Genomic DNA, 20,751 nt, shown 5'->3' with positions numbered 1-20,751 from the left:
TTCAGCTGCACTTTTTTAGTTTTACTTGGTTGTTCTGTTTTATTGAGTTTTTAGTTTGAGGACGTATCCTCTTGAGCCAACAGGCATCTCACATTTGTGAGAAATACTATATTTAGTCACTCAATAGCCATTTACAGGGATCACACAATACTTGCCTTATACATCACACCATGTTATAAACAGCTAATAAAAGTATGCCATTCATGTGTTTTGTGTAGTGAGTGTATGTTGTGCCTTCAAATAAAAAAAATCCCCCTAATGGTTCATATTTTCTCAGTTTGTTCATTTTATTCATAACATGGGGTTGACCCACATTTGGCTGCTCAAACTTTTCAGACCCCAGAAGCTCACCTGCTATGCCTTTTAAGCTAAAGGTTATATTTATTGTAAGCAGAGAGGCCTCAGTGAAATGCCAAGCATGTCAACAAAGGTGCGATCACGTTACATTAAGTGCCAACAGAATACTTGTCAGTGTATGCTCCCTTTAGCTTTATTGTAGACAACACATGCAAGCACAACATATTCATAAACCCCAAGCAGATGTAAAATATACAGTATAGTTTAAGAGTACAGAATAGTGTCATTAAACAAATGAACTGGCAATTGCTAGGACTTTAGAGTAATCTCCATCCACTTTACGTAAATGTGTGGGTAAAGGGACCTTGATCCTTGTTCCTGTAGGATTTCCATTGTCCTCAATCAGAACAACGTTGTTGGAATCAAAGCGTGGACTCATGCGCTCTCCAGGCATTTTGTGTCCAACGATTAGTGCTTTCTTCTTCTGTCCTTTGATGGCTAGCAACACTCTGTCACCAACTTTTCCGACACCATTCTTTGTGTATACATGGATCACTTTTGGGGGACGGTGATATGGTGTATTTCCAAGGGAGCTGTTGTCCACAACGCGCACTCTTGTCATTTTCTGAATGGCCGCTGCAACAGCAGATACGCTGGCAAGACAAAAACAGTTAATTGGTTGATGAATACGGCTCTCCTCCAGAGAACCAGCATTCATGCAGGAAGTTTACTTTTCTACGGGTAAAGTAAAGCAAAAATGCACCCTTTGATAGAATATGTTGTTTCCTAAGATTTTTGACTAGTCCAAAAAAAAGCGAGTGAAGTGTGTTCAAATGATGTATCATCGTCACACACTACATAATTTGGCTTCGGCCCACGGCTTTAATATTGAACCATAAGAAATGCTTGGATGTATAATATTTGTGTCCGATAGGGCTGAAACATAAAAATAATAATTGAACTACATATCAACTATTATTAGAACATAAATTCCTTATCCTCCATGGAATAAGCCAGACTCTTATTATGCAAGTACATTTGATCAACAATGTTTATTGTCTCCTGAAAGGTTAATTCTCAGTGTAGTAGTATCAGAGGCTTTCCTGGTCACATTTGTTTAGGTTTAATATTGGACAACAATTGGCTTCCAGACTAATAGAGATGTAATCATCAAGCTGATATTGATGTATTAAGAGTAGATCCACGTCTTCTAACGTTAGATTTGTGGTGACCACAGAGAAAACATTTCTCCTACAGCAAGTGAGCAAAACAAACAGCCTTCTAATCTGCTCAGACATGATTTTGCAGAATAAAAGTCAAACATCAATTTTAAGTTACAATAAACAAACAACAATCTGCTGAGGAATGGCACTGCTATAGACTGTGGAAGTTAATCAGTTTGATCGATCTGAGCAGGTTAAAAAAAACTTAGAAACAATGTGTCAAAAAGAATCAGACCACACAGCTGTCAAGCGAGCTCTAACATGTTAAACAACTTACCTAAAAGTCCTTGGCTGAATAACTGACGATGACTCTATGAGCCCAGTAAGGGATCTTGCAAGCAGATGGAGCGCCATGATTGTAGCGAATGTGGCAGCTGGAAAGACAAGTTATGTTATCATTATGTTGCATTACATTATGTTATCAGCTAACTAATAAGCTACATGGTTTGCTAAATATAGCATTAAGCTAACAATCGCGTGGCATCAATCCATCCAAACAACGGAGCGGAACCTTTTTGCCTTTTCTTCGAATACACAAATACAGATATGAGTGTGTTGAACGTGTCAAGGTTTAAGATTAAAACGGCCACCTCGTTTAGACCCTAATATCACGCTCCATGCCAATGTCAAAAGCGATGCGTCAGCAATACGCGACCTACCGCCTTTAGCCGAGTTGGCTGATAAGCACAACACGTATTCACAGAAGAGAAATGCGCACTCCTCTCTGCAAATGAGAAGTTGTAATTTGGTTTTGATAAATGTGGTTAAATGTCAACCGTGTGCCCTAAAACAGAGTACCTGGCGTACCACAAAATCAGCAACCGGCCTCAGTTAGCTCACGCTAAGTCGTTTGTTACGTTGTCATACGTCATATCAACGCGCCGAGGGTGGGAATCTAGAAATGCACACGGATAGGTAGAAGCTACACAACGAAGACGACACGGCGATGGCGTACGAAGCTAAAGACCCGTCTCTCTGTGTGATCTAGTGTTATTTACGTCACGCTCCGAACCTGAGTGAGCCCCGCCGGACTGGTCGGGTTAGTTGTTCCGCTGGTTGACTGACAGACAGACAGACAGACAGACAACACGAACTTGTCTATCATCGCTAACAGCGAGACGGGTTGACCGACCCGGTTCCGTTTCAGCCCCGGTGTCGCGGCCAGGAAGGTTGAAGTGAACCCACTCCGGTGCAGACATCTTCAGCCGACAGGCGTTATTTCTTCGCACATCCACGCGTTAGATCGCCTCCACCTGTTATTTGCTACATCGAGGAGCTAACGTCCACATTAACGGCCGTTATCTCACACACGCCGACGGTCACCGTGTTCCTCTCCGCGCGGCTGCGTATCATAAGCAAGGTGAGAGGCTTTCTCTATTCAACCCAGAACTGTATTTATTGGCGTTTCAAGACGAAATGCGCGTGGTTGTCCTCCACAGCGGCGGCGGCAGCTAACCGTTAGCTGCTGCGACGTAACCTAATACTTTCTGTCGGAACAACACGAGAGTAAACACGTCCCGGTACCATTAGCGTCGGACTCACGAGCTATAACCAAACGAGGAGCCACGGGTTAGTCCTGAGGGCTTCGAGAGGGTTCTTGTAAATAGCTATCATTAACCGTGACATTCATTATTATTTTATCGGTTGCGACACTCGACGCTCAAGCGCTGGACTAAGTTCGCCTCCTTGTCCTCAGAAGACACTTGGATGTTTGTTGTTCAGTCGCTGTTCATATGTTCACTATGACCAAATATATCATGGATGGTCGGATGTTTCCCAGCGCGTGTCCCTGCTGTTGGGAGACAGTGTGGATGTAAAGAAACCTGAAGAGATATCAGACGTTCGTGGTTTTAATGTCAGCCTACTGAGCCGCAGGGTTCATAGCAGTATTTTTTGACACACCTTTAAGATAAGTAACAGGTTCCCCGGTGTTATGCTGACATGAGCTTTATCATGGCCCGATGACGACTTGGCTGTGACAGTTAATGCTCTAAGTGTTTCCTGTTGCATCGCCTGTAAAGGGATAAACATGAGCTGTCAGTGTTATTAATATGTCTGTGGTTCAGGGATATTACTGATGGAAAGCCTCCCAAGTATCAGCCTGACACATTTCTGCTCTTATAGATAGCATACAAGATAATAATAAAAAAACATAGAGCCTCACTATCTTGACTCCTTAACAAAGACTGTATTTGTGCTTTTCTATAATTAATAATGTTTGGAAGCAACAGCTCGGTTGGATTACTTTTTTGTAGTATTGATCAATCTCTAGTGGTATTATTCCTTCATAAATCAACTCCACAAAACTGTTTGTGGTCTTTTAGATTAAAAAAAGCTTGCCAGTTCAGGTTGGATTCATACAACATTGTTTAAGAGCTTATGTTGTGTTTTTAGATGAGAAGCTAGCTGCACATAACTACTACTTATTCATGCATACATGTATGTCAGCAGGGGAAAAGACTTCAGCATTTAACCATTTTCCCGAAGTTTTATTGACCTTGTATGTAAGGTCTTTCCATTCATGCTGTGACATGATTATGAAACCGTACTCTATCTGAGATAATCAAAGCTCAGGCACTCAGCAGTTGTCAATGATTTACAGGCTAATACCAACAAGGCTAATGTGTGCCAATCTGCATTATCAGCCATCAGCGTTGTTGGAGAATGATATTGTTGTGAAGCAGTTTTATAAAGCAGGTTTCTGAGTTAACAAGGTGCTGGGCTCTGGAGGGTGTCACTGTCCACCTATTTTTGTTATCACCAACCTTAAAATGTGATAATGGGGACTTGATCGGGACACAACCAATTAAACGTACTGTTGACACCTGGTATGTGTCTGTCTTTTGGCAAATTTATTTGTATTTAGTTGGAAAGTGTGTGTGTGTGTGTGTGTGTGTGTGTGTGTGTGTGTGTGTGTGTGTGTGTGTGTGTGTGTGTGTGTGTGTGTGTGTGTGTGTGTGTGTGTGTGTGTGTGTGTGTGTGTGTGTGTGTGTGTGTGTGTGTGTGTGTGTGTGTGTGTGTGTGTGTGTGTGTGTGTGTGTGTGTGTGTGTGTGTGTGTGTGTGTGTGTGTGTGTGTGTGTGTGTGTGTGTGTGTGTGTGTGTGTGTGTGTGTGTGTGTGTGTGTGTGTGTGTGTGTGTGTGTGTGTGTACTTAAGTGGACAAGGTGACATATGTGCCCCCCCCCCCCACAAACACACACTGCTACTCTGTCAAGCTGTCACTAACTGCACTCCCTGACGAAATATTGCATGAGCGCTGAATAGTTACAGGACACTGGTCAGAGCTGGCCGACTTACACTAAGTCCGGTTTGCGTTTAAGGGGCGGGGACTTGGCAAGGGCCAATTGTAGATGGAAAGCATTAGTGTTGTGCCAATTTGATGAATAATGATGGAGGTCGGTACACTTGCAGTTAAAAGGTTTGCATCTGTATAATCGGCATGTAATGAACACGCAGTGGCCTGCATGAAGTTGAATGAGCCATTGTATTGTCTTGTATTTTCCTTTCATGTGTTTTGGTAGACGTTTGGCTCTGATATTGTTTGTCCAACTAGATAAAGAAAAAAACATACATTATCCCTGACAATTAGACAAACCTCATTGTTTTTCCTGCTTAAGCTGTATAACAAAAAGCAGACTCCCTCCTGGAGGGAGTTTACAAATCGACAAGAGTGGATATTCTCCCCCACTGCCTTCATCCCCTTTTATGTTTATTTGTATTTTGAGAATGTGTGCCAGACTGATGGTACCATAGCAACTAGCATCAGGTGGAAAGGTGGCCCAGCATTTATCTGCTGCTGAGTCATGCAGCCACAGTGCTGTTAAAAATGCTTCTAGACATTGAAATTATAATACAATAAAAATGATTTTCAGTTTAGAACTGTAGTCTCTAATATTGGCAGTTACATTTAACTCATAGAATAATTGATTTAATTAACATTAAAATGTTAAAATGGTAGATGGGACCTGCACAATTTATAAGAAAAGAAGGAAAAAAATGACACATCACATTTTTGATCAGGGCTCAATCTTATCACTGGCAAATATGTGATTAATATTTCATGCTGCCCAAAGTTAATATGTAGGTTGTAGCTACAGCCTTTAAACATTGTTTATGATTCAGAATTAAGGCAATCTTGCATTTTTAGCTAGAACAGAAGCATATTGTAAGAAGAGATGTCAGACCTCAATGACACGCAATGCGTCAATCAGTGATAAACACTAAATGTAAACATAAGCCCTACAGGACACCTTCAAGCAGAGATGCATGGCCAGAAAAAACAAGTTAAAGGCAAAGGTTAAAACACACATTGACAATAATGCAATCTTGTAATTAAACTCATTTTAAAATAAACAAATAACATATTTAAAGAAATGATAGAGCTCAACTTTTGAGTAAGTCACGTTGACTCCTCTCTACTCAGCCAATCAATTTTAGGAGGCTTTTATTGCACTGTATTGTGTGTGTGTGTGTGTGTGTATGTGTGTGTTGTGTTGTAGTGTCCACTCCCTGATAATGAATGGCATATACAAGGAGAAATGCTATTTTAGATGCTCTTGTTTACCATGAGTGTTATTTTAAATGTCATATCTCAAAGACTTATGAAACACTTACTTACTAAAAATAAATGGCAACCACACTAGAATCTGCTATGCCTTTTTATGAATGCAATTAAAGCGTAGAGTGATTAGATAAAATATAACCTCTGTAGTTTTCAAGATTTACATTTCTGCCACGGTCTGTCTTTTCCTGTTGCATTTTATGTTTCATTTTCCAAAAACATAAAATCAGTGAGAAAAGCTGTCTTGCCTCTTGGATGCCAGCGGCTCTCACAGACTGTTTTTTAATTTTGGGTTAATATACAACAACAAAAATAACTCGTTATTGAATGAATCATTTTCACTAGGCTCAATTACAATATATGCTGAGTGCCTTACGGTGGAATACAGTTAGCCTTGCCAGATGTTTTTGATTGAATATTATGTTCCTTGATTCATCTATCCTGACAGTTATAGATGTATACATTTTAAAGATTGACTCGTCACTCAAGTAACTGAACAACACTTTCCATGACACTGACATTTCAGCTGTGAGGTGGGCTTACTGTACTATGAGTAACACCTATAACATACAGTAAGTGTTTTAATAACAATTTTTTGAAATGTGATGAAGTGCTTTTCTAGATGTTGGTGTTGAATGTTAAACAGTCTGAACTGTGGCAATGGGTCCAGGATATGCAGCAGTGTTGTTGAAGGCACAGGGTGTATGTTGTGTCCTCCTTGGGTTGAGACCGGTCCATTTGAACCCTGCGGTCTCTATCGGCTTATTGTTCAGCTCTGGCCGCGTCCCTCTCCAGTGATGTCACAGCATTCCAGGGAGCGGATAAATGAGTTAGTGTTAGGGCAGATGAGCAGCATCGTGAATGCTGTTGGCAATAGTGGGTCGAAGGGCACAAGTATAGCAGTGCAACTGTGCCCGCTCGCCAACACTTGCCAGAACAGGTGAACTTTTGCTTGGGTGTTCAGGATGTACTATTAAGATACATTTCTAATAGGACATCTTACTCCTCATACATTATTCATGCTTTGTCAATGTTTTCCACAATTATACTATGGTTTGCTTGTTCGGCCAACTGCTTGTTGTTTCCGACTGAAATTCATCAGAGATCGGAAGGAAAGGTGTGAAGTAACGGGCCACATCTCTTGAGCCTGACTTCAGCGGGTAGATACACCCAGCTTCTAACCTATCATCAGTTTAATGTCTCCAACTTTTCTGCAGCTTTTAGCTCATTGTTTTGGTTCCACCAACCCAAACGGACTGCATGGTTGAGTCACTGTTCTCATCAAACCCCAACACATGACTGTACGCAGCAGTGTCTGTCAAACAAGTTCAGGCAACCTGAGTGTTTCCTTTCTGCCTACAACAACACGCATTATGAAGTACACCAGGGACTGTGGAATCTGAACATCTGGCTAGCTAAAGACCCAGATATTTGTTCAGGTGTTGGACTGATTCAGATCTGAAAGGAGGGTGTATTTCAATTTCTCAGTTCGCTAGAAACATGTCTCCAATGCAATGCCAGTGTTTCCCTCGGTTGACTGGATGGGGATTGCTGGTTGGCAGTGAACATTTAACACCAAGGTGGTCAGAGTACATTTTTGTTTACGCCGAACAAAGTTGAACTATGTGTCATTTGCACATAAAGGGGCCACAAACGAGGAACAGAAAGTGTTTAATCATTCAAAAGTTAAACATGCAGGTTTCAGTTGTCATGCATGTGGTGAAAAGCACCACCATGTGACTATTGACAGGGCAGAAATGTGAACCCTTAATGGAATTAAATTGCATTGCATTGCATTACTGTAAATTTCCACCTTCTCTCCATTTCTGCCTCAGTAATAGGGGAGGTTACTCTTCACAATTTGTTAATGTTAGACACACAGTGCGACCAATTATGATTGAATGCAATAGTAATAAGGAGCATACTTGGTATTCTAATACTTTTATCTCTTTTGTACAGGTTGTCAACATGTTGCAGTGAGTAATGCTCCGAGTGCTGATATTAATAATGGCCAGCTGGGGGGCGCAAGGATGCACCGATTCAGAGAGTTGCCCGCAGGTGCCGCCCAATAATGCCTCCAAGGACTTCTGTTACTCTGCTCGAATTCGCAGTACAGTGCTCCAGGGCTTGCCTTTTGGTGGGGTTCCGACTGTCCTCGCCCTTGACTTCATGTGCTTCTTGGTGAGTCATGTTTCTAAATCCACTGTCAGAATTGAGGTAAAATTCATCCAGGAATGTGTTTTTAGCTGATACGCACCTTCAAGAAGTTATGTAACTTTTGTATTCTCTGTCATATAAATAACGGGTCTAGAGGGGTTGACAGCCACTGTTTATTGTCTACTTCTAGGGGCTGCTGGTTGTGTTCTCCTTCTTGAGAAAAGTAGCATGGGACTACGGACGCCTCGCTCTGGTGACTGACGCTGACAGGTAATTGGAACACATTAATCCAGACTGGAGGGGCCAGTACCACGGCTTTCACACTTGTTGGGGTTCATGAAAAACAAAAAACATCATGCCAACATGCACTGATATAGCAGCTGGTTGAAAGTGCTGTATTACACAGAAGTGGTTAATGGTTAAAATGTGGTACATTTCATTGTCCAAAGGTAAACGGTGCAAACCTAAATAACCTTTTTTTTTTGTCAGCTAAAATAATGACATTGTACATTTTTCATAGAAATGTCCCTTAGTTTTTGAGCTTTGTGGTAACATAAAATGTATTCTCAGCAGCAAGTCAGAAACCTGCCCTTAATGCCGCCACTTGATACAGATATGATTTGCTTATATTTACCATGTTGAAAGTGGACAACAAGGACACAATATGAAGAGGGGAAAAAAAGCCTTTTAGTGTGAGTGTCTGAGAAGGTAGGCTATCCATAGTGGCTTGTGACCCTTGAATTATCTGCCAAAGACAAGTTGCATCAGTAATTGTGGATCTTAGTTGAGTTCAAACTTCTGGGGGTGGAGTTTGAGTTCTGACGGGCATCACAAGGTTGGTACTCCAGACGGGAAGTCGTTGTGTCAGCAGTTTCCCGTTTGTAATGGCAATAATGCATGCTGACATTGTCATGCTTCGTCACTTGTTGCACAGTTTGTTCACTCTGACAGAAAGGCCAGACTGTTGGAATAAACCTTAGATGGAGTGGAAAAAAGGTGTGTGTGTGTGTGACTGGTCAAGTTGGAAGAGAAGGGGCTCAGACTACCACAGACCTCTTTGACTGTGAACCCTTGAACATACAGGACACAGTGCTCCATCACCTACATCCCACTGCTGTGTTTGTGTGATGTTGCAGCTTCACTATTTTTGCAGCTGCATGTGAGCAGAGAATGGGGCTGCAGCATGGTGGGAGGATGGGAGGGGGGTTGCTGTGTGGGACACTTTTGGAAGGAAATGTAGTTTGTCATCTCGTGACACTGTGCTGACTTGAGATCAACGTCTGTCTTTTAAAGTCTTATAACTTCTGAAAAGTGAATGTAAGCTTGCTTGTTTTTTTCATTAAAATTGGGGTATAAATCTAATGTTTCTTTTGGTGCAGCCACAAAAGATCAAAAAAGGGTTATTATGTCATACATGCATTTAAAAGGTTGTGTAACGTATACCAGAATAAATGGAAACCTTCATTGGTATGCCTGTGGCGTAAAATGCCTTCCACGTTCTTTTCTGAACCAGCGCCCTTACTGGCCAACGGGGCCTTTTCCGCTCAACCTAACTGAATGGCTTTGTTTTGCTTTTTTGTTCACCAGAAGAATGGATCAACGGTACAGTCGCCTTGATGATCGGGAATAGTATGTTATCTCTACGTATCATAGACTGCCTTTTTCTTCTCTCCTTTCCCGACTCTGTAGTTAACTCATAACTCTTGTCCACTCTGCCCAGGCCGCCATGGGTTTGAGCCTGTTTTTCACTCTTGATGGTTTAGTTTTTCTTTCCCTCTTCTTCCAGGCGTCTCCAAGTGCCATGCTCCTAATACGTCTCCATGTCATTCTTGTATTTCTGCGGTTGAGTCTGCCTATCCTCTCTCATTGTCCTAATCAGATCTGTGTGTGTTAATCTGTGTGTTGACCTCTTTATGAAGCGCGGACTTCTTAGGTGTGAGCGCACCTCATGAGCAGCACAGGCAGGATGCTTACAGGGAGAGGTAATGCTTCCCTGTTGTTCATGTACAGGCCCTAACATGGTGCAGTTACAGTACATCCTAGACTAGAGCTCACAGGAGCCATTCTGACTTCTCACAGGAATGTGCGAGAGAGAAGGTGGATTACCACCGCGGGCTCTCTCCTCATTCCATTAGAGATCTCTTAGAGCCCTGGTGACGTCATCCGTTCAGGTAGTATTGAGCACTGAACCAGTGTTTGGAATTCCAGCAGAGCCTGGGTTCTGTTCATATTTTACAGTTATGTATAAATTCACATGACCTCCTTTGGGAGTGCAATCAAATCTGTATTGAATAAAGCCTTGATGCTGTGTTATGTCCAGGAGAACCTGTTGCTCTGCTGGACAAACTCCATACATCTTCCTCTTTATAATCCCGGGGTTTCTGTTGTTTCCTCTGTGGATAGTCTTTTCTTTGCCTTCTAACCCGTTTCTCACAACCTTTCCTCTGGCAGTGATGGTGTACTCAACCTGTGTGAAGTAGAGACTCCTAATGCTGCATGAAATGTGTCTGCAGAGATTCTCCCTGTGGTTGACTTGGCTAACCAACCCACACCGGGATAAACGGGGGTGAATCTCTTCAGTCCATTTCAGGGCTTGTGTGGTCTGTGTTTTGTGTTGTCAACTTTTCCACCCCGATGGTAGTCCCACTGCCCTGAGACACCAAGAACTAACATCCTCTTGTGGTCGGTGGTGTTGTTGGGTAGATGTGTAACAGCATGCTAATGCCACGTGTTGTGTTTTCTGCATACAGTGTGGCCTCTGCCTTAACATCCGATGCACCCGAACGCTACGAGCGTCTCACTTCCGTGTCCAGCTCTGTGGACATTGATCAGAGAGACACAGTAAGTACGCCATTGTTCTCGCGGATTTCGGTACAGTGTCATGTCAACTGGGATATACTGTATGTTTCATGTTATAACTACTGCACCTTCAATTCCCTGCTCTCTTTTCTTTCTTTTTTTTAGGGTTTCTGCTCCTGGCTAACTGCCATTTTCCGCATCAAGTGAGTCGACTTACTGGCCGCGTATAGGAAGATTGAAACATTTAGTATGAAACGTTCTGTTTTGAATTGCATTTCTTTTGTTGACTTTGTTGATGTGTTCCCTCTGTAGGGATGAAGAGATAAGGGAGAAGTGTGGTGAGGATGCAGTACATTACTTGTCCTTTCAGCGCCACATTATCGGCCTGCTGGTTGTGGTGGGCGTGCTGTCTGTGGGTATCATCTTGCCCGTTAATTTCTCGGGAAACCTACTTGGTGAGTCCATCATATTTTACTTGCATGGGATCTTTGAAAAATTAGAGATTACTTGTATTAGTTTAGCTGTCAATGATTGACACGGTCAGGCTCCTTGTTCTTTCGATTTTGACTAAAACTTCCTTCTCATAAATAAAAGAATACAAAGCATTGCAAACTCCTTAAGCATTTAGGTCCAATCAATTCCCAACGTTTAAAAATGAATACGAACACACCAAGTAAATATGTTGAATGGAATCATACTTTTGAGAAATTTACTTTTCACTTCTGTGACAAAATGGTTTTACATGGAGCCTCTGGGCTGTACTCCTACTTGCTTTATCTCAAGTTTGTACTTCTATTCGTGCTTCCGACTTAACTTCTATGTTCATTAATTCATGGACACCTGGTGACCCTGAATCGTGATGCGTATTCATTGTTTCTCTCTGGACTTTAGAGCTGCAGAACTTCTGGTGACTGACATGATTGTCTTGTTTCTTTCATTTTTTTTTTCCCCACAGAAAACAATGCCTATAGTTTTGGCCGAACAACTATAGCAAATTTGAATGCAGAGTGAGTAATTATTTTACTGTCACTTTATTACATGATATACTGAATTTTATATATATATATATGAAGCCTTATGTCGATTCTTCACTTTCTAATGCTTTCACTTTATTTCCTTAGTAATGCATTACTGTGGCTGCACACCACCTTTGCGTTTCTCTACCTGTTACTAACGGTGTACAGCATGCGACGGCACACCTCCAAGATGCACTACAAGGAGGATGACTTGGTGGGTGGCATGGCTTCACAAAATGGCTTGTTTTTTTCACTTTGTTCACTTATTTACACACTTGCTAATTACTTCCCTGTCTTCATTTCCAATGCAGGTGAAACGCACTTTATTTGTCAATGGAATCTCCAAATACGCAGAGGAGACTGAGATAAAGCAACACTTTGAGTAAGCACTACTGTCCAGTGTTAATATCTCACAAGGCTTCCAGTGACTGTATTAAGGTGTATGAGTGCCGTCCCTTTCCCTGTTAAAAGCAGCTGTCTTGTGCTCACCCATATGGCTGGGATCAGACAATGACAGGCCTATATGTGTAATTGGCCATAATAGAAGCCAAATGAAGAAGATCATGCAAGTCATGTGTCAAGATGGTCAAAGACTGAGGATGGAGTGTTTGGCCAAATGTTATTAATCAAAATCGGATCTTTGTTCCTGCACCAGAAAAAGACCTCCAAACTCGAGTACCAAAAGAAATGTATAAAGAAAAAACTTCCAGCAATGAACTGTTAGCTGTTGCATTCCTATCTTTTTTTTGGGGACTTGCCAGAGTTATTACCAGGTGGTAGAGATGTGTCATCTACCGTAAATACACTTTGCTGCTGTTGTCAATATGTGTGAGTTGAAACTTATCCCTCCCTGCTCTTCTTTCATAGGCATGCGTATGAAAACTGTGCTGTGCTAGAAGCACGTATCTGTTACAATGTGGCCAGGCTGATGTATCTCAACTCTGAAAGGTATTTTTTATCCATAATTGCACGTGGGAGGGGGGGGGGGGGGGCGTTTGCCCTTTCTTAGCATTTTGGGATGTACTTGAGAAGTGTCTCATTGGCTCCAGGACCTGAGCTTGTTTCAGTGAAGTAGTCCCTCTATAGTCTGACACAGCGGATGTTTTGCATGCAGGAAGAAGACCGAGCGCAGCAAGAAATTCTTCCTTGACTTGGTGGCAAAGGAGCATATAACAACCATGATCAATCCAAAACCATGCGGACACCTTTGCTGTTGCATCATCAAAGGCTGTGAGCAGGTCAGAATGATATATCGTAGCTAGATCTTAAAACGACACACTCCTGAAATGTATTTACAAGCAGATGCCAACAGCATTTTGAGGGGAACGATAAAGAAGGCATCTATCTGATTTTACTTCTAGATTAATTTGAAGAATCTGATTTATGCTGGAAAGCATATACGCAATGTAACACACAGCTACCTGCTCCTGGAGAAGGGACCAAACCATATATTATGACATTATTAGTACACCACATCTGAAAAATGATTTAGCCTGTGGGTGTTGGTCACAAAGCTCCTTTTATCCATTTGGCTGTACTTTTAAGTTGAAACAGACATGCATTAAAACGAAAACCCTCACCAAAAAATATTAAAAACTCAAATAAAATCTCTACGAACATCTAAATGGATCAAATGTACCCAATATAATAATGGTTTCCACAAGAGTTTCTCTTTTATGCGATTTTTACATCCACAAAAGCAAGTTGATTGTTATATAATTACATTAGGCGATAATCTTAGACTTGACCTTGTGTATTACTAACTGCAATGTAAGATAATCCAAAATCACAGACTTTGATTCCCTTGTCCTTCACAGGAAGAGGCAGTGGGCTACTATACCAAGCTGGAAGCACAACTAAAAGATGACTACAGGAAGGAGAGAGAAAAGGTGAACAGGAAGCCCTTAGGAATGGCCTTCGTCACCTTCCAGAATGAATCCATAACTGCCACGTAAGTACATTTAACATGTGGTCAAATTTGTGAATGTGTATCTGTGACATTTGTTTTAATGTCTGTTCTTTGTTTCTCATCAGAATCTTAAAAGACTTTAATGCGTGCAAGTGTCAGGGCTGTCAGTGTCGTCAGCAGCCCAAAAGCTCTCAATTCAGCGCCAAGCTCCACACACACAACTGGACTGTCAACTACGCCCCTGATCCGCAAAATGTCTATTGGTGAGAACGCATGCAGGTCACATGTTCTGTCCGCATCAATGGGCCGAATTGGGTGGATGCATTTCGGCAAGAGCAAAGTACTTGATGCAAATACCCAAAGGGAATTCTACAAATGCACACTTGTAATGCTCTGAATATCATGCTGAGGAATAATTAGACTTCATCCCACTTTGAAGAGACTTTCTCACTTCAGTTGATGAACTGGTTTTTGAGCAGCAGTATCAGTTTACTGGCCAGCTGTGTCCATAACTGCGGGTCATCGGCCAGTGTCAATCTAACCGCTGCATAACCTTCATCCCACAGGGAGCATCTGTCAGTGGGAGGGTTCTCCTGGTGGATCCGCTGCTTAATCATCAACCTTGTCCTCTTCCTCCTCCTCTTCTTCCTCACCACCCCGGCCATCATCATCTCCACAATGGACAAGTTCAATGTTACCAAACCGGTCGAGTACCTAAATGTGAGTGTGTTTTATTTATTTACATTTTTATTTGTGAAATGACTGCAGTCTTTATTAATTTTTCCTCCTGAGCGTTCGGATCCAAGTCATCACAAGTCTGCGTGCTGTTGTAAAGGCAGAAAATTCTTGACACATGTCCATTTCTATCTGCTCGGTCCTTCAGAATCCAATCGTCACCCAGTTCTTCCCCACCCTCCTCCTGTGGTCTTTCTCTGCCTTACTTCCTACCATTGTCTACTATTCTGCCTTCTTAGAAGCCCATTGGACCCGGTAAGCTTCACACTTTCTGCAATCAACAATCCAACATGTCAGTCATGTTGTTTTTATTCCCATTCAATTGAGTGTGTCAATATTTCCTTTGGCCTTACAGGTCAGGAGAGAACAGGACCACAATGCATAAATGCTACACTTTCTTGATCTTTATGGTCCTGTTGCTGCCTTCCCTAGGACTCAGCAGGTATAGGATGTTCTTGATTTCTACCCTGCAACACAGCTATACATGAATACATTTTTGGCAGTCTAAATATTTGAGCTGATTTCTTCCTTTCCTTGTATCTTTGCAGTTTGGATGTTTTCTTCCGCTGGCTTTTTGACAAAAAATTCTTGGCAGACGCTACAATGAGATTTGAGTGAGTAACATGATTTTGCGGGTTTCAATATAACTTCTTCGCACTTGAAACAAAGCAGAACAGGATGAAATGTGAATGAAACATATTCAATTAATTTGAAATAAAATTGCATTCTGCAATCTTTTTCAAACTTCAACGCGAGTCTGACTTCAGTCTTTTGTGATAGTGACTCTTTCTTTGCTCTTTAGGTGCGTGTACCTTCCTGACAATGGAGCCTTCTTTGTGAACTATGTCATTGCGTCTGCATTCATTGGTAATGCCATGGATCTGCTGAGGATCCCCGGTCTACTTATGTACATGATCCGCCTCTGCCTGGCTCGCTCTGTAGCAGAGAGGAGGAACGTCAAGAGGGTTAGTGAAACCCCTGCTTACCAAGTTGACATTAGTCAACATAGTTATGAGTCTGTGTCCCCTGAAACATTATGGAGGAATTCATTGTTTCATTGTTGTGCACATGAATAAGCCAATTAATCAGCCAATTAAGCTGAAGATCAGAAAACCAAGACTTTGTTTTTATCTTAAATTAGCTTCAAAGATTTTGGCTTTTCTTCAATATCCTGTAATTGTGCCCTTATAGCACCAAGCCTATGAGTTCCAGTTCGGGGCAGCTTATGCCTGGATGATGTGTGTCTTCACTGTGGTAATGACCTACAGCATCACCTGCCCAATCATCGTTCCTTTTGGTGAGTTCTGCCATTTAAAACCCTTCCTGGCGGTTACTGCACAAGATAATGTGCTTAGTGAATGACTGCAGGAGAAACATATGGAGGGCAGGCTGCATTCAGTGGCTCTGCTGTTTGTACAGACGCTTATCAGCAGGCCTAATTGGATTAGTTCCACTAATTGTTTTGTCTCCCTTCTCTGCACAGGGCTGATGTACATGCTGCTAAAACACCTCGCAGACAGGTACAACATGTACTACGCCTATCTGCCGTCCAAACTGGACAAGAAGATCCATTCTGGAGCGGTCAACCAAGTGGTGGCTGCTCCGATTCTCTGTCTCTTCTGGCTCCTGTTCTTCTCCACTGTTCGCTCGGGTAAGATGAGGACTCCATCTGCTGGCCACTCCATCTGCTGGCCACTGGTGTCCTAACATGTGCCCATTTTAAACAGTATCTGCCACTTTGGTCTGAAGCGTTGTAAAGTATAGAAGCTCCTGATAAACAAGAGTCCTCCTTTTTCTCTCCTCCAGGGTTTTCAGCGGCCACGTCCATGTTCACGTTTATAGTTTTGATCATCACAATCATTATCTGCCTCTCTCACGTCTGCTTCGGACACTTTAAATATCTAAGTGCTCACAACTACAAGGTAACAAGATGAACATCCATGTATTTATGTGATTTCAAAAGTATTCTATTCAGCTGCTTTTGTTAAATGCATGTTTTCTGTCCTAGATTGACACCCAGGCGGTGGACGGGTTGGAGAATGGGCGGCCAGTGTGCCCTTCTACCGCCAACAAGGCAGCAGTATGTATTCAGTCATGTTTGTATTATAAACACATGAGCCTCACAATCAAACAATAGAAAGAGCTTGTGGCTTGTGTTTTCTCAACTTCAGCAATTATTGTTGTTTTCTAATTTAAATAGCATTAAATGTCTGCTTTTGGTTTGCTGTTTTTATTAATAGCATAGTCAATCTGTTGCTCAGTAACAGCCATGGACTTGAAAGGGTGTTTAGTTTGTGTAAAAATGTATTTTAAATTTAAATAGATCTTTACATATTAATGTAATCCTGCAAACAAAGATATAAAGCAAGCTGTTACTCAGTGTGCACATGTCAATTGAACTCACCCTTTTGTTGATGAGGTGAACGCGTCATGGAACATATTATGGGTATCACACTTTAACATTCTATCTCATTTCCTTGTCTCCCCTACAGCAAATGTACATTGCTCAGGTCCTTCAAGACCCAAGTTCGGAGGAGGTGTGTTCAGGCAGTGGCGAAGACGACGGCCAGGGTTCCTCGCAGGACGAGGAAATAATCAATGTCGAAAATGGCCTGAATGAGGACTTCCAGTCTGGCGAGGACAGCCTCATTGATAATGAGGTTCGGCACTGACGCTGCCTGGAACAAAGAAAATAATCTCCTAAATTTTACTTGAGGAGTGCACTGAATATGTGAATTAAACTAGGAACTGAACCAACAGTTCTCCAAAGCATCTCAACCTCCATGGAGGGACTTGACACTAACGGAAGCACACTGTCTACTAAGGATTGGATGGATTGTCGCTTAAGGACTCCTGCATTTCTTCACTGGATCTCACTAAAACTACATCTTCTGTCTGAATGAATACCTGCAGAGGGAATCTACTCTGACAATGCAAGGCCAGCTACATCCTTCTGCCCCGATATAGCTGAGGCATACCCCCAAAAAAACTGCACATGGACCCATCAAAGAAAGACACTAATGCACAAATGAAGAATAGTTTGCCTTGTTTTGTAGGGGAAGGGATGTTCTGTCTGTATTTTCGTTAAACATTATTGCACTTGAAAGAGAGGACCTGTCCCATAAGCTCGAGTTTCACTAGGGTACTGTAGAACAGCATGCCTTCAAGTTCAAATGGCGGAGGGATGTTTCTCTAATCTTTTGCCAGTATCTCTAATTGTCTGCACTAAATGCTTCCCCTGAATAAGCAGCTGATGTGAGAGGAGACCCAGAGAGGAGTTCCCCACACTTCCCGACAGCTTGGTGTGTGCAGAAGTGATGGTCTCAAAATGGTTCTTCTAATTCCCTAAAGCCCATTTTAATCATTGCTACTAACACTCCTGGATGCTTTGACACTGTACAGTTACAACACTCTGGATCTGTAAAATAGCCTTTTTTGACATTGGTATTTATTTGTAGGCATTGAATGTGAAATGCTCTCAAGCTTGATACACCCCTGAACTGTGGAATGCGTATCTTGGCACACTACATTGAATATGATCTCTTTGGCGTCTCTGAGCCTTTGGGGACTGCTGTTGGACTGTTGCTACTGATGCTGCCCCCGGTAGAGGGAAGCCCTTGCACGGCAGCTGCAGGAGGACTGGAGGCCAGGAGCCTGCCGATCCTTTTGTGTTGCTCAGAGGATGGAGAGAAAAGCCTTTTGAGGGTTATCTTTTCTGGGTCAGCTCCAGGTGAAATTGTGACTGGTTCTCTTTATCTGTTGTTTTTCCGTTTGTATCTTTTTGACCAGATGTTTACGTCATTATGTAGGGATTTTGAAAGTAGCATTCAGTGCAGGTGGCTACTGATAGTTTGAAGTCCTCTGCCAGGTCCTCTCTCTATTTTCATCATGTAGCTAGCAACCTGCTCCAGTGGTCCTCGAGCATTGGCAATTACTCAATGCAGAGTTGTAGATTGTTATCTCAAATTGTGCAATTTTGGTGATGGCATATCAGATCGGAGAGGCCACTTGAGCGAGTTACTCCAGTGGAGGTCCACATCTATTTAAAACCTTAAGTTTATGCTATTGAATATAGGATTAGGCCCCTGCCATTGAAATCAAAATGGAATACCTATTAGTTATGTTTGTTCTTGTCTTGTAATGAAGTGACTAAGTTTTCCCCCCACAAGTGTACATTCCATTGGCAGATCTAGTTGTAAGGCCTGTGTCAGAGCAATAGTATTGTACTACAACTCCACACTTGATCTCCCTCAGCCATATGAAGCAGCTCCTCTTTCAGGTATCGGGAGTACTCGGAAAGAAATGCATACTTAAACAATACAAACAGCAAGTTAAATAATGATCATGTGAAAGTGCCCACACAGCTATGACCTTACTCAGGATTTATCAAGCTTTCTGTTACTATCATTTAACTTCTCCCTTACTCGAGACAACACTATATGAGCTGCCCCATTAAACATAATGTTGACTGTTGGTAAACGGGGACAAGTGATGCAGACCGATTACCACTACAGTCTGTCACTGGGGACCAGTTATTGTTATTGGGCCATAATAATGAACATGTATTATCCAGCTGCTCTGTGAACTATTGTGTGAAATGTGCACTAATCTTACTTTCACTTGTGTGATTGACGGAGAAGGGCACACCCCCCTGTGGGTGCAATGATGACAATGGTGAACCTAAACTGTTTCCATAATTTGTCCATGGGTATATTGGCACCACATATGGGTATAATATTATGGTACTAACAAGATAATAGTTTGACACCGTTGAGTCTGGTTCTGTTCTGGTCATGATGGGGTGATTTATATATTATTTTAAATACCTCTGTGATGTCTTTAAATCTCTGAATGCGTCCTGTCAAAATAACATCCCAGGGCCATCTCTGAGGGAGATGCATGCAATATCTCATGTTGTCTAACAACGCCAGTGTTTAAACACAGAATGTAGGTTAATGCCACAACTTTTGATGAATTGAAAGTGGTTATAGCAATGGTGTGACTGCTGTATTCACACAGCTTCAAAAGGACAGTCCACTAACTAACCAGAAATGATACGTTTTGTACTTATAATTTATATGCACATCTTACTGGTGTCCAGTGCCATGTCATGGCATTTCATTTGAGAACATGATCTACATTTGTCAGTCTGATGGTTGCAATGATTTCCAGTAGTCCTTTTCTAATGGCTCATGATGAATTATTTTATTTAATTTTTTCTTCATAAGATCTATATAGATAGACTCATTGAAAAATAAATGGATTGTTTTTGTAAGCAGCCAAGCACTTTCTAATAGAAGTTCTCAGCTTGTTTCTACAATGTGCTCAGAATGCGTCGTAAAAATATATCCATGTCTCAAATCTGTGCACAGTTAGAATGTGTTTGTTTGTGTGCTTTGACATTTTTATAGTTTTGCATTTTTTTTTCTTGATAGGAAGAGTAACTATAGCAGATCTCAGCATTTGACCGTCTCATTTTATTATTTTTTTTCCAAAGGGCCGTCAGTTCAACAGATATATTGTACCCTCTCCCCGACCCCAGCTCTTTGAACAATACATCTGTATTTAATCATGTTTATTGACAATAAGTGTTTCTTTTTAAAGCAATGAAATAATAAAAGGTTCCTCTCTCAAAAAATGTAATCATGAAACGGAACATTTAATTCAACACTTATTTTGCTGCTACAGGCTTACTTGGTCTCACATGACCATGGCTCGTGACTTCTAAAAGCAATAGCTGTGTTCAAATCTCCATCCTATACTGTTATGCAAAACAAACAACATATTTAACCATTTTATATTCACAGAAAATTAAACTGTGCATGCAATGTCAACATTTGATCAACGTCGTACTGTGACTTATACACTATATTTATATTTCTGTATTTTAGCTTTCCGGGCCCAAAGAGGTAGACATTCCTAATCATTCAATAGAAAAGTAAAGCCAAACATGTTTTTCTAGTTCCTGTCCTGTTAATCATGGTGCGACCCCTCAGATATTACCTTTACAATTGTAGTGGGCATTTGTCTGATAAATCAAAAACAACGTTAAAT

The 20,751-nt window shown here is 41.6% G+C and overlaps 2 protein-coding genes across 10 annotated transcripts; one reads left to right on the top strand and one right to left on the bottom strand.

Annotated features, from left to right (window-relative positions):
* Window positions 1–465: 465 nt before the first annotated feature.
* Window positions 466–3,231, bottom strand: mrpl14 (mitochondrial ribosomal protein L14). 6 transcript variants are annotated; one of them, XM_034552772.1, is made up of 3 exons: window positions 3,063–3,231; window positions 1,798–1,894; window positions 466–950 (listed from the first exon to the last, which is right to left on the bottom strand). In XM_034552772.1, the coding sequence occupies exons 2-3, from the start codon at window positions 1,872–1,874 to the stop codon at window positions 584–586; spliced, it is 444 nt and encodes a 147-aa protein (XP_034408663.1). In that variant the 5' UTR covers window positions 1,875–1,894; window positions 3,063–3,231; the 3' UTR covers window positions 466–583. The 6 variants fall into 6 exon arrangements, with proteins under 6 accessions (XP_034408663.1, XP_034408658.1, XP_034408659.1 ...); XM_034552767.1 differs by lacking the exon at window positions 3,063–3,231 and adding an exon at window positions 2,319–2,420; XM_034552768.1 differs by lacking the exon at window positions 3,063–3,231 and adding an exon at window positions 2,328–2,399.
* tmem63ba (transmembrane protein 63Ba) lies at window positions 2,399–20,058 on the top strand. 4 transcript variants are annotated; one of them, XM_034552762.1, is made up of 24 exons: window positions 2,399–2,880; window positions 8,041–8,262; window positions 8,429–8,508; window positions 9,826–9,867; window positions 10,989–11,079; window positions 11,203–11,240; window positions 11,350–11,492; window positions 11,993–12,044; window positions 12,159–12,267; window positions 12,365–12,435; window positions 12,921–13,001; window positions 13,168–13,291; window positions 13,871–14,004; window positions 14,088–14,225; window positions 14,529–14,682; window positions 14,846–14,952; window positions 15,053–15,139; window positions 15,246–15,311; window positions 15,500–15,662; window positions 15,889–15,994; window positions 16,181–16,348; window positions 16,504–16,619; window positions 16,706–16,777; window positions 17,190–20,058. In XM_034552762.1, the coding sequence occupies exons 2-24, from the start codon at window positions 8,065–8,067 to the stop codon at window positions 17,367–17,369; spliced, it is 2,520 nt and encodes an 839-aa protein (XP_034408653.1). In that variant the 5' UTR covers window positions 2,399–2,880; window positions 8,041–8,064; the 3' UTR covers window positions 17,370–20,058. The 4 variants fall into 4 exon arrangements, with proteins under 4 accessions (XP_034408653.1, XP_034408657.1, XP_034408655.1 ...); XM_034552766.1 differs by having other exon boundaries at window positions 2,425–2,880; window positions 9,829–9,867; XM_034552764.1 differs by having other exon boundaries at window positions 2,432–2,559.
* Window positions 20,059–20,751: the final 693 nt, after the last annotated feature.

This window comes from Cyclopterus lumpus, chromosome 15 (assembly GCF_009769545.1).
Source record: "Cyclopterus lumpus isolate fCycLum1 chromosome 15, fCycLum1.pri, whole genome shotgun sequence".
NCBI lineage: Eukaryota > Metazoa > Chordata > Actinopteri > Perciformes > Cyclopteridae > Cyclopterus > Cyclopterus lumpus.
This window is presented reverse-complemented; position numbering and strand designations above follow the sequence as displayed.